Below are 13,516 nucleotides of genomic sequence, written 5' to 3'. Positions count from 1 at the left end.
CTAGAGCAATTCACTTGGCGCCAGAAGCACCAACAACCACCTCAACCTGTTCTGAAGTCACTACAGGGACAGAAGGGGAAAGCTCCAGGCGCAGTCGGAGTGGCTCCTCTTTGCTTGAAATAGTGTTCTGCACACTCCGATCCTCACAGATATTTAACAGATATTTTGTATAAAGTATGTTTACATTGTAAAATTAGCCAAAGCAAATTCCAAGTATGTAAGTACTTGGCAAATAAATTACTATTCTATTCTATTCCCGCAGGAGTGGTACGTATTTATCTACTTGTACTTTGACGTGCTTTTGAACTGCTAGGTTGGCAGGAGCTGGGACCAAGCAACGGGAGCTCACCCCGTCGCGGGGATTTGAACTGCTGACCTTAGTAAGGAGTGTAACATACAGTACATCAAATAGGAGTCACCAATGTTTGGAGGCCAATGGGTATATTAGTGCAGTAGACCCTGGTCACATAACAGCTGCTGTGGGTGTGTGGCACAACTAACTGGCTATTGTGGGATGTGTGACATCACACAAAATAGCTGCCACATCTAAAAGAGCAGGAACGGGGCCCACAAAATGGTGCAGCCATGACCCTCCACCATTAATGAAGAAAAGGCACCATTGTCAGCCACTGTGAGCTGCACTCAAAGATGAAAGCTTTTTATACGCGTCTTCTGCAATACAGAAGGGATGGTAGGTGCCTAATCCTGACACCTAATGAAATGTGGGCACATTAAGGCAGTGTTTCTCAACCTTTTTTGGGCCACGGCACACTTGTTCCGTGAAAAAAATCACGAGGCACACCACCATTTAAAAAGTTAAAAAATTTAACTCTGTGCCGCCCTATATTATAATTATGACTGTAAGAAACACTTGCCAAATATTGCTTTCCGGCGGGTCAGCGTTGTGTATTGGCGGTCGCCAGGCTCGTTTGCACTGAGCTTTGGGAAAAAGGAGGAGAAATATTGCTTTCTGGCGGGTCAGCGCTGTGTATTGGCAGCCGCCAGGCTCGTTTGCACTGAGCTTTGGGAAAGAGGAGGAGAAATATTGCTTTCCGGCGGGTCAGTGCTTGTTATTGGCGGCCACCAGGCATGTGACAATGCAAATCGCCCTTCTCGCCGCCGCACGTCGCGGCACACCAGCCAGCGTCTCGCGGCACACTAGTGTGCCGCGGAACAGCGGTTGAGAAACGCTGCATTAAGGAAGGATGCTAAGCCAGTGCAAACATGAACCAAGCAGGAAGAGCAAACAGTGTCTTGTGCTCTGTAGATTTTTGAGGCAATATTTATTGAACCATTTAGCAAGTGCCATAGTAGGAGATACTGGCAAGCACACTATTGCCTGCTGGAAATCACACTGGCAATCTCTTGGATGCAGGGTGTTTTTCTATGCTGCTGCTGACTTCCCTCTTTTCTGTCAACATACCTTCACTGATATATATATATATATATATATATATATATATATATATATATATATATATATATAATATTCCACTGGTGGCAGACTATTATGTTTTGCTGTCATAGCAGGACTTTTGTCAAATCCTATAGGTCCACAACCAGTGGATCCTGTACAAAGGACTGCACTCTATTCTTCCCTCTCCTCATGAACAGTGATGCAAGTTTTGCCACAGCAGTCCACATTTCCACCTCAGTTGCTGCCAACTCTCCCTCTCTTGCATTTAACAGTGTTAAGTGAACCAAATAATAATAAAGATACAGCAATTCAGTTAACATTAGTGGTTTCTACTGGGTTTTTGTTTTTGTTTAATAGTTTTATTGTTCATCGCTTTGTGAGGTGGAGACCTTGAAGAGGTTATTTATCCATTTTCCCACAAGCCCTTTCTTTAGCAGTTGGGGTTCTGTATTTACTTGCTTTTTATACAGATAGGTATAGTCTCTGTTTAATAATTTAAAGACCATTGCCTTTAGAGGGTATTTTGTGGATTTTACGAATAAACTTCATTCTTCCACGTGGCAAGGAGCTCAGTCTCTCACTTGGCTGCTTTTTACTTTCATCTGACTTGCCACACTTCTTTCTGAGAGGGCAGCCTACGATTTTTTCCGCACTCCTTATCCCTTGTCAAACCTCCTGCGTGTTTCCACTGCTGGGTGATGAGGACAACTTCTCAACCCAGAAAGCCGGGAAACCATTCACAGGACCAGGCCATAGCTGCCAAGTTCTCCCTTTTTTTAAGGGAAATTCCCTTATGCTGAATAGGCTTCCTCGCGAGAAAAGGGGAAACTTGGCAGCTATGGACCAGGCTATGTGGGTCGTGGCAGCCGAAATCGCACCACCTCTTACTTCTTCAGGTGCTTCCCCGCCTCCAAACTGCCTTCAGCTTCGGTTTCGCCTCCAAAAACTTCGGCGGCGGCGGCAGCCCCACTCGGCGCATGCCCACAGGCCTCCCGCGAGCCAGCGACTAACTGCCGCCAACCTGGGCCAACCAGCCCCCCCTTCCCGCGCGCGGGGCGCACGCGCATTTCCAGATCGGGAGCCGGAGAGGGAGGGGGGGCCATGAGCGTCCTGCTCCCCAACATGGCGGACTTTGACACTATCTATGAACTGGAGGAGGAGGAAGACGAAGAAGAGGAGGAGGAGGAGTCCGAGACTGTGGTGAGAAGTCAGGAGCTGCCGCGGCCCCGGGACACGCCTGAACCCGTGGCTGTGAGGGGCGCCGGGCATATCACTGTGTAAGGAACCTGGGGAGGGGGTGACGGGGAGAGGGAGAGGGCGGCTGCTGGCTGACGGGACTGGGCAGGGGGCGGGGCGAAAGGGGGCGGTGACGCGGGAAGAAGGGGAGGGCGGCGGTGACGCGGGTGAGGGTTGTGGGGGAGGAGGGGTTTGGGCTCGTTGGCTGAAGGCCTGCCTGGCGCCAATGGTGCCTCTGAGGGAGTGCAGAGAGCGCAGTTTTCTCATTCAGCTCACCAGGGGCTTCGAAACTCCGTGAAGCAAAGGGAGCCATAGCTGTCAAGTTTTCCCTTTTCTCGCGAGGAAGGAAGCCTATTCAGCATAAGGGAATTTCCCTTAAAAAAGGGAGAACTTGACAGCTATGGAGGGAGCCCCTGAGTGTATGTAGAGAGCCACTCGTGCAGCCCCTTTTCGTTTTCTTCCTTTCTTGGGGATGAGACCTTGCGAAGGAGGAGGTGCTGAGGTCCCTTCCAGCAGCACATTTCATTTCATTCTCGTTGGAAGTGCTTGCGGCTCGGGAGGGTTATGCGGAGGGTCTCTCCTGGAATATCGTTATGCGGAGGGTCCCTCCTGGAAGATCTGACTCGGCACTAGGGCCCTGCGATCCACATGAGCAGCTTTGTACTGTGTTTTCATTTGTCGCCCTTTTTCCGACAAATCCTCGTGCAGCAGAGGAGGCGGGCTGGGAATGGGAGAAGGGCTTTCAGATAAGAAGGTGTTTGGAGTACAAATGTATACGCGCACGTGTGGATAATGGATACATGACAAGTGCCCAATTTTACCGCTTGGAAGGGGGAAAAGACGTCGTAGTTGAGGTTTGCTGCGGAATGGAGCAAATCTGGAGATACCACACTGAGGCTTCATTGAAAAGGTTGTGGTCAACCTACAATAAATACTGTATAAGCACAACTCCTCACCCCACAGCACAGACACCTGCCACATCCCCTTCGATGCCTTGGGATTCAGTTATGGCTGTCTATCTTATTGTTGCATTAAAAAAGAACAAAAACCCTGTTAATTTTTTTTAATTGCTAAGTTGGGATGGGGAGAGGGCCTATAATTATATTACCTCCAGGGAAAAGAGGAATATAAAACACTATTGAGGCAAGTAAAAGTAGATTGATTTGGCCTGGAGGACTAGTAAACTGACAGCTCCAAACAATCTGGTCATGCTATCATAACTTGTTGTTTAGTCATTTAGTCGTGTCCGACTCTTCGTGACCCCATGGACCAGAGCACGCCAGGCACTCCTATCTTGCACTGCCTCCCGCAGTTTGGTCAAACTCATGTCGGTAGCTTTGAGAACACTGTCCAACCATCTCATCCTCTGTCACCCCCTTCTCCTTATGCCCTCCATCTTTCCCAACATCAGGATATTTTCCAAGGATTCTTCTCTTCTCATGAGGTGGCCAAAGTATTGGAGCCTCAGCTTCACGATCTGTCCTTCCAGTGAGCGCTCAGGGCTGATTTCCTTCAGAATGGATAGGTTTGATCTTCTTGCAGTCCATGGGACTCTCAAGAGTCTCCTCCAGCACCATAATTCAAAAGCATCAATTCTTCGGTGATCAGCCTTCTTTATGGTCCAGCTCTCACTTCCATACATCACTATGGGAAAACCATAGCTTTAACTATACGGACCATTGTCAGCAAGGTAATGTCTCTGCTTTTTAAGATGCTGTCTAGGTTTGTCATTGCTTTTCTCCCAAGAAGCAGGCGTCTTTTAATTTCGTGGCTGCTGTCACCATCTGCAGTGATCAAGGAGCCCAAGAAAGTAAAATCTCTCACTGCCTCCATTTCTTCCCCTTCTATTTGCCAGGAGGTGATGGGACCAGTGGCCATGATCTTGGTTTTTTTGATGTTGAGCTTCAGACCATATTTTGCGCTCTCTCACCCTCATTAAAAGGTTCTTTAATTCCGCCTCACATTCTGCCATCAAGGTTGTATCATCTGCATATCTGAGGTTGTTGATATTTCTTCCGGCAATCTTAATTCCACATACAAGACTACAACACAAACCTTCGTTACGAACACAGTTAAGCTATACACATACGTAACTGGCTATAATGGAATATTCAAAAACTTATACAAAACTAGGTTCAATAATTTTTTTCATTCAAATGAGAACAACATACATCAACAAGCGAAGGCACATCCCCAAACTTAAAATGTGGATAAGGACTCAGTCCAAAATGAATGAGATAGTCAAAGAGTACCACAAGAGGAGGTGTGCGGCAGCTGTAGAGAAAACACTAATGGGTCCAATTGGCAAATGGGCGTGGCAAGCCAAAGTTCATAAGGTGGCAGCAGTATATTCGATAGGTACCAGGTGCCGCAAAAAAAATGTCCATAAACAAGACAAGGTTCCCGGGTATGTCCCTTGTTTCGCCCTGGTCAGGCTTCCTCAGTACTGGTAGCTTGCAGTACTGGTAGCTTGCAAAGATAGATTAACATAAATTCAAAGCTCCAAAGTGAAATGCCAAATGATGTTCCTGTAAAAGCAGGCGTCTTTTAATTTCGTGACTGCTGTCACCATCTGCAGTGATCAAGGAGCCCAAGAAAGTAAAATCTCTCACTCCATTTCTTCCCCTTCTATTTGCCAGGAGGTGATGGGACCAGTGGCCATGATCTTGGTTTTTTTGATGTTGAGCTTCAGACCATATTTTGCGCTCTCCTCTTTCACCCTCATTAAAAGGTTCTTTAATTCCGCCTCATGTTCTGCCATCAAGGTTGTGTCATCTGCATATCTGAGGTTGTTGATATTTCTTCCGGCAATCTTAATTCCGGCTTGGGATTCATCTAGTCCAGCCTTTCGCATGATGAATTCTGCATATAAGTTAAAGAAGCAGGGAGACAATATACAACCTTGTCGTACTCCTTTCCCAATTTTGAACCAATCAGTTGTTCCATATCCAGTTCTAACTGTAGCTTCTTGTCCCACATAGAGATTTCTCAGGAGACAGATGAGGTGATCAGGCACTCCCATTTCTTTAAGAACTTGCCATAGTTTGCTGTGGTCGACACAGTCAAAGGCTTTTGCATAGTCAATGAAGCTTTCTCCATAATCCAGCGCATGTTTGCTATTTGGTCTCTGGTTCCTCTGCCCCTTCGAATCCAGGTTGCACTTCTGGAAGTTCTCGGTCCACATACTGCCTAAGCCTGCCTTGTAGAATTTTAAGCATAACCTTGCTAGCGTGTGAAATGAGCGCAATTGTGCGGTAGTTGGAGCATTCTTTGGCACTGCCCTTCTTTGGGATTGGGATGTAATCTGATCTTCTCCAATCCTCTGGCCATTGCTGAGTTTTCCAAACTTGCTGGCATATTGGGTGTAGCACCTTAACAGCATCATCTTTTAAAATTTTAAATAGTTCAGCTGGAATATCATCACTTCCACTGGCCTTGTTATTAGCAGTGCTTTTTAAGGCCCATTTGACTTCACTCTCCAAGATGTCTGGCTCAAGGTCAGCAACCACACTACCTGGGATGTACGAGACCTCCATATCTTTCTGGTATAATTCCTCTGTGTATTCTTGCCACCTCTTCTTGATGTCTTCTGCTTCTGTTAGGTCCTTACCACTTTTGTCCTTTATTATGGTAATCTTTGTACAAAATGTTCCTTTCATATCTCCAATTTTCTTGAACAGATCTCTGGTTTTCCCCATTCCATTGTTTTCCTCTATTTCTTTGCATTGCTCATTTAAGAAGGCCCTCTTGTCTCTCCTTGCTTTTTTTTTTTTTGGAAATCTGCATTCAGCTTCCTGTATCTTTCCCTATCTCCCTTGCATTTTGCTTGCCTCCTCTCCTCCGCTATTTGTAAGGCCTCATTGGACAGGCATTTTGCTTTCTTGCATTTCCTTTTCCTTGGGATGGTTTTCGTTGCTGCCTCCTGTATAATGTTACGAGCCTCCATCCATACGGTAGTTCTTCAGGCACTCTGTCCACCAAATCTAAATCCTTAAACCTGTTCCTCACTTCCACTGTGTATTCATAAGGGATTTGATTTAGATTGTATCTTACTGGACCAGTGGTTTTTCCTACTTTCTTCAGTTTAAGCTGGAATTTTGTTATAAGAAGCTGATGTTCTGAGTTACAGTCAGCTCCAGGTCTTGTTTTTGCTGACTGTATAGAGCTTCTCCATCTTTGGCTGCAGAGAATATAATCAATCTGATTTCGATGCTGCCCATTTGGTGATATCCATGTGCAGAGTCGTCTCTTGTGTTGTTGGAAAAGAGTGTTTGTGATGACCAGCTTGTTCTCTTGACAGAACTCTTATTAGCCTTTGCCCTGCTTCATTTTGAACTCCAAGGCCAAACTTGCCAATTGTTCCTTTTATCTCTTGATTCCCTACTTTAGCATTCCAATCCCCTGTAATGAGAAGAACATCCTTCTTTGGTGTCATTTCTAGAAGGTGTTGTAAGTCTTCATAGAATTGGTCAATTTCACTTTCTTCAACACCGGTAGTTGGTGCATAAACTTGGATTACTGTGATGTTAAAAGGTCTGCCTTGGATTCGTATCGAGATCATTCTGTCATTTTTGAGATTGCATCCCATTACAGCTTTTGCCACTCTTTTGTTGACTATGAGGGCCACTCCATTTCTTCTACGGGATTCTTGCCCGCAGTAGTAGATATGATAGTCATCCGAACTGAATTCGCCCATTCCCTTCCATTTGAGTTCACTGATGCCCAGGATGTCAATATTTATTCTTGCCATCTCATTTTTGACCACATCCAGCTTACCTCCATCCATGGTTCTTACATTCCAGGTTCCTATGCAATATTTTTCTTTACAGCATCGGACTTTCCTTTCGCTTCCAGACATATCCGAAACTGAGCGACCTTTCGGCTTTGGCCCAGCCGTTTCATCAGCTCTGAATCTACTTGTACTTGTCCTCCGCTCTTACTCAGTAGCATGTTGGACGCCTTCCGACCTGAGGGGCTCATCTTCCAGCGTCATAACTTTTATATGCCTGTTGTCTTTGTCCATGGAGTTTTCTTGGCAGGGATACTGGAGTGGCTTGCCAGTTCCTTCTCCAGGTGGATCACGTTTAGTCAAAACTCTCCACTATGACCTGTCCATCTTGGGTGGCCCTGCATGGCATAGCTCATAGCTTCTCTGAGTTATTCAAGCCCCTTCGCCACGACAAGGCATTGATCCATGAAGGGATCAATAACTTACTATCATAACTTACTTACTATCATAACTTACTATCCTGTGTTTTTTTTCTGAATGACTGCAAAATAGAATCAACCTCTCAAGGCTGGTGGGTTTGCTAACTTTTCATCTACAGTATATTCCTGCGTATAAAAACAGGGCTTCCCTTCCTTAAAAAAACTCAACAGCTTTGACCTGAACCCCCCCCCCCAAAATGGGGTAGATCACTCCCAGTTTTTAACTCTGTGAGTAGATCAGAGTCTCTTGGGAGGTGGCCACCCCTGATTTACAGTATACAGATGCAGGAGGAGGGGCAGACTGGAACACCACTGCTTTTTATAAACATCACTATCAAAGCCAACCCCCCCTTTCTTATTCACTTCCTTTTAGCCTTGCAGAGCCACTTTAGTCAAATTGTATCCTCTGCACCCTCATTAAATCGCCAATAGAACTCTTAATGCGATCCCTGAATGCTCATTAACAACTCCCACTGAAAAACAATAGGGTGAAGTGGTAAGATATCAAGTCTTGTCTGAAGGGGTATTCTGCTCCATTGTCTTAACTGCTTAAGTACCAGTAGCCACTTTGCTTTATTTATTTGATGTGTTTTTGTTACAGCTGTGTTCCCGCCCGCCGCCCCCCAGCAAGCGGAGACTGAGCTGTTCCTTGCCCTGTTCCTTTAGCCCCCTTCCTCCCTTCCTCCCTGCTGTGTATGAATGTGTGCACACTTGTATGTATTTAGACATTGTGTTACATCAGATGTTTAGCTGGTGAGATAACACAATGTTGAAAACCAGACAGTGTCCAGGCCTAGTTGCAGTCCTTTTCCTTTCTGGGTTTACCGTATGCAGGATGCTCATTTCAGTCTGTGTATCTCCAAACCTTTGTAAGGAGCAGAACCTCATATGTGATATCATACCCTGCATGCAGGACATGCTTTTCTTGTATGGATTTTTCCTCCCTGTGGTACTTAACACTGTTTCCAGGCCATTATTGCTGTTCTCATTTTTACATAGTGTTATGTTATTTCAGTCATCCAAAAGCTGGGGTGATGCACATTTGAGAAGATACATTGGGGGGTGGGGGCGCCCGATATTAGCTTCTTGCAGGGGTCCATTTTATGAAAGATTACAAAGTGCCTCCATATCTTCTGGCTTTAGGAGGGCAGAGGCTGCCAGAGCCCTGGCACCACCTTCCCAAAGCCAGACAAAATGGAGGCCCTCTTGCGCCCTATGCGAAGCTAATATTTGGTACCCCAATTGGATCTTCTCAATTTTGCACCATCCAGGAATTTTGGATGAATGAAATAGCATAGAACTGTGTAAAAATGGGCTGCTGCCCCAGCCAGAGTACTGCTGGCAGTTTTCGTGCACAGTTTGACGTGGAGATGGCACAATGTTGACAAGATCCATAATTGGGAAGAACTATTTGTGGGTGACAAATATGGGCATTGAAGTCTATCAGTTTTATCCTCTTTGGTAAAAGAACACGAGGGCTCTGCAATGCTGCCAGAGTTTGGCACCACCCTCCTAAAGCCAGCAGAAACCTTATGTGATCCCAATTTGTGCAGGTGTCCCTATGCGTGGGAATTAATAAATGGAGAGTGGGTGTCCTTCACTCTCCATTTAGTATTTGATTCCCTCTGCAGCTCCTGATCTTTTGTGTTACACCTTCTGAAAGGCACATATGTTGCAGTCAAACGCTGCCTTTGAACGGTTGCTGCCCTCAACTAGGCTGGATTACAAGCTGCCACTTGTCACATGAAAAAATAGACAGGTTATTTACTACTGAGTTAATTATAATAATAATAAACCTTGTTCTGTTGTTGAAGCCTAGTTTGTACCTTCTTCCCTTCTCTCTGTGTGTGTGTCTCCTTTGTACCTGTAAGGGAACCTTCTCTCACCATTCCTTTCATATCTGTACTACTACCGTAATTACTTCTACAGCTTTAATTTTCGAGAAAGTGTGTTCATTTAAAAGTTATCTGTACCATAAAATAACAGTTATAACAATATGTTAAAGGTAAGTAAATAGTTATGTTTCAGACCTCTAAATAGTAGCAGTAGCCAGGACATGAGTCTGTTTGCCTCTACATAGTTCCATCCTTATTTCAGACACCGTGCTATATCAGTATATCATGATACAGGTAGGTAGCCGTGTTGGTCTGAGTCGAAACAAAATAAAAAAAATCCTTCAGTAGCACCCTAAAGACCAACTAAGTTTTTATTTTGGTATGAGCTTTCGTGTGCATGCACACTTCTTCAGATACACTGAAACAGAAGCAGTCAGACCCTTATGTATATTCAGAGGGTGGGGGTGGGGGGTGATGGGAATGGGTGATGGGCTGATAGGAGTGGTAAACCTGTTGATGACTGTTAACGACTGTTAATGACTGCAATTGGTCTAGCGGTCATGCACTCAGAATTATACAATGCAGACTATACGATCAGACTTAGCTCAATAACACAATTGGCAAATCTCTCCCTTCAGTACCAGTGTCCATGTTAAGTCTGGTGGTTGTATTATTGTGGGTGAGGAGTTGTTTAACATGGGTGGCTGTCTGTAGGCAATGAAAGGTCTTCCTCCCAGAGCTTGAGAAAGAGAGCTGTCATTGTCCAGGAGAGGTTGTAGATCTCTGATGATGTGTTGTACTGTTTTAACTTGGGAGCTGTATGTGATAACTAGTGGTGTTCTGTTATTTTCTTTTTGGGGTCTGTCTTGCAGCAGGTTCTCTCTAGGTATCAGTCTGGCTCTGTTGTTTAACTTCATCAGGTGGATATTTTAGTTCTAAAAAGGTTTGCTGTAGATCTCTTAGGTGAGATTCTCTGTCTGTAGAGTTGGAACAGATGCGGTTGTAACGTAGGGCCTGGCTGTATACGATGGTATACAATAGTATATCATGATGTTCACCTACTGGTATACCACAATGTTTAAAACCAGACTAGATGTTGGATACCGTGTTTCCCCTTTTTTAAGACACCGTCTTATAACTTTTTTTCCTCAAAAAAACACACGGTGGCTTATTTTCAGGGGGTGTCTTTTTTTTTAAGTGCTGGTACAACTGGGTCCCACTGGCTCAGGACACTCGGTGCTCTCTTCCGCGCACATTATAAACACCACACTCTAGCCTACTGTGCTATCCAGGTTTTGCTGTCAACCAGGCTGGCAGCAGCTCTCCAGAATTTCAAACTTGGGGGTACCTGGGGGTTAAACCTGGGATCCTTCTGCTCCCCGGGCTCTCTCACGCCGGCCGAGGAATGAGGAGGGAGGCCGTGACCCGTCCCGCTCTGAGATGCTTGTGAGGGAAGCGCGAGGGGGACGAGGCTTGGGCCCATGCCCCTGGCGCGCGCGCGCGGCTGAATGACGAGCCGAAGCGGAACCTTTTCTCTGTGGGGGGGGGAGACGCGCGCGCGCGCAAACACACACACACACACACACACACACACACACACACACACTGAGAGAGAGACACGCACAGGGAGAGAAAGAAAGAGACGCGCGCACACACACACACACACACACACAGAGACGCACGGGGGAGAGAGAGAAAGAGACGCGCGCACACACACACACACAGAGAGACGGACGCACGGGGGAGAGAAAGAAAGAGACGCGCACAAACACACACACAGAGAGAGACGGATGCACGGGGAGAGAAAGAAAGAGACGCGCACAAACACACACACAGAGAGAGACGGATGCACGGGGAGAGAAAGAAAGAGACGCGCACAAACACACACACAGAGAGAGACGGACGCACGGGGGAGAGAAAGAAAGAGACGCGCACAAACACACACACAGAGAGAGACGGATGCACGGGGAGAGAAAGAAAGAGACGCGCACAAACACACACACAGAGAGAGACGGATGCACGGGGAGAGAAAGAAAGAGACGCGCACAAACACACACACAGAGAGAGACGGATGCACGGGGAGAGAAAGAAAGAGACGCGCACAAACACACACACAGAGAGACGCACGGGGGGGAGAGAGAGAGACGCGCGCACACACACACACACACACACACACACACAGAGACGGACGCACAGGGAGAGAAAGAAAGAGACACGCGCACACACAGAGAGCGTGCGGCTGCAGCACACACAGAGAGCGTGCGGCTGCAGCGCTCACGAAGCAGCGCTGCACTTAGGGGAAGATGGCCAGGGAGGGGGGCTGCGGGGTCAAGGCAATGCGTGAAAGGGAGGGATGGCGAGGAAGAAGTGGGGAGTGAAGTGATCGGGGCTTTAACATGCCCGCACGCGCAAAAGGGAGGCTCGGAATATGGAGATCGGTTCTGGCTGCTTCTCTTAAAGTGCCGCAAGTAACGAGCCTCTCTCTCTTTCCTCCTGCCGCTCGTGCCCTTGGTGCTTCGTGCGGCGCTGCTTCACGCTTTGTCAGCGCTGCAGCCGCCACCGCTTCTGGGCACCCACCCGACCCCGCAGGCTTCCTCCTCCTGCCGCGGCCGGCATTGCAGGAGCTGGGTCCTGCTGGCTGGTGCTCCGTGCGGCACTGCTGCACGCTTTATTGGCACTAAAGCAGCCACCGCCGCTTCCGGGCACTGACCCGACCCGGCAGGCTTCCTCCTCCTGTCGCGGCCGGCATGCTGGGTCCTGCTAGCTGGTGCGGAAGTATGGCTTATTTTCGGGGTATGTCTTATAGCTCTCAAATGGTTAAAAACCCTGCCATGGCTTACTTTCTGACTACGTATTAAAAAAGGGGAAACACGGTACTCATTTCAATCTATCAGTCTCCGTGCCTTTTCAAGGAGCAGAACCTCATCTTTCATATGATACATTGCATATAGGACCTGCTTTTCTTGTGGGGATTTTTCATTCCTCAAGTGCTTAATGCTGTTTGCAGTCCATTATTGCTGTTCTCATTTTTACACAGCACTATGCTATTTTATTCATACAAAAGTCCTAAGTCGTGCAATATTATGAAGATCCACTTGGGGGTGCCAAATAGCGGAATCACTAGCCACCATTTAATAAAAGATCATAGAGTGCCTCCATTTTGTGTGGCTTTTGGAGGGTGGTGCAAGGGCTCTGTCAGAGCCCTGGCACCGGCTTCCCAATGACGGAAGCATAGTAAGTGCTTGCCCATTTTCTGGAAGAAGAGAAGGGCTCTAGGACCATGCCAGAGCCCCGAATCTTCTTTCCCAGAGCTAGAGGGAGATGGCACACCCTTGGAAAGATCTTATGCAATCACAGCTTTGTACAGGTGCCTGTGCCCTTTCTGCCTTGCCTCCCAAAAGCTGTCCAGCACTGCCTTTTGAATTGCTACTGCCTTCAACTAGGGATCGCTTCTGGTTATTTACATCTGAGTTAATAATAATAATAATAATAATAATAATAATAATAATAATAATAATAAAGCTTGCTCTATTGTTTAAGCCTCCTTCCTCCCTTCTCCCCTTTTCTCTCTGTGCATGCTCCAGTGTGTGTGTCTCCTTTGTGTCTATAATGGAACCTTCTGTCACCTTGCCTTTCATACCTGTGCTACTAATTACTTATACAGATTTAATATTAGAAAAAGTGTGCTGATTTAAAATTTATCTGTACAATAAAATAACAGTGGTAACAATAAGTTAAAGCTAAGTAAATATAAGTTCCAGAACTTTGAGTAGCAGCAGTTGCCAGGACATTGCCCCATTCATCTCTACATAGTTCCATC

The 13,516-nt window shown here is 46.5% G+C and overlaps 1 protein-coding gene across 1 annotated transcript in view; it reads left to right on the top strand.

The window, feature by feature from the left end:
* Positions 1-2,426: 2,426 nt before the first annotated feature.
* The window catches only part of CHIC1 (cysteine rich hydrophobic domain 1), a 28,692-nt gene continuing 17,602 nt past the window's right edge, over positions 2,427-13,516 (top strand). The window contains exon 1 of the mRNA XM_035113513.2: positions 2,427-2,694. Coding sequence (XP_034969404.1) covers positions 2,519-2,694 — 176 coding nt within the window. The 5' untranslated portion in view covers positions 2,427-2,518. The remainder of the gene's footprint in view (positions 2,695-13,516) is intronic.

The sequence above is a fragment of the Zootoca vivipara genome, chromosome Z, assembly GCF_963506605.1.
Source record: "Zootoca vivipara chromosome Z, rZooViv1.1, whole genome shotgun sequence".
NCBI classification, from domain to species: Eukaryota; Metazoa; Chordata; class Lepidosauria; order Squamata; family Lacertidae; genus Zootoca; species Zootoca vivipara.
Note: the sequence above shows the minus strand (reverse complement) of the source record. Positions and strands in the feature narration are given on the sequence as shown.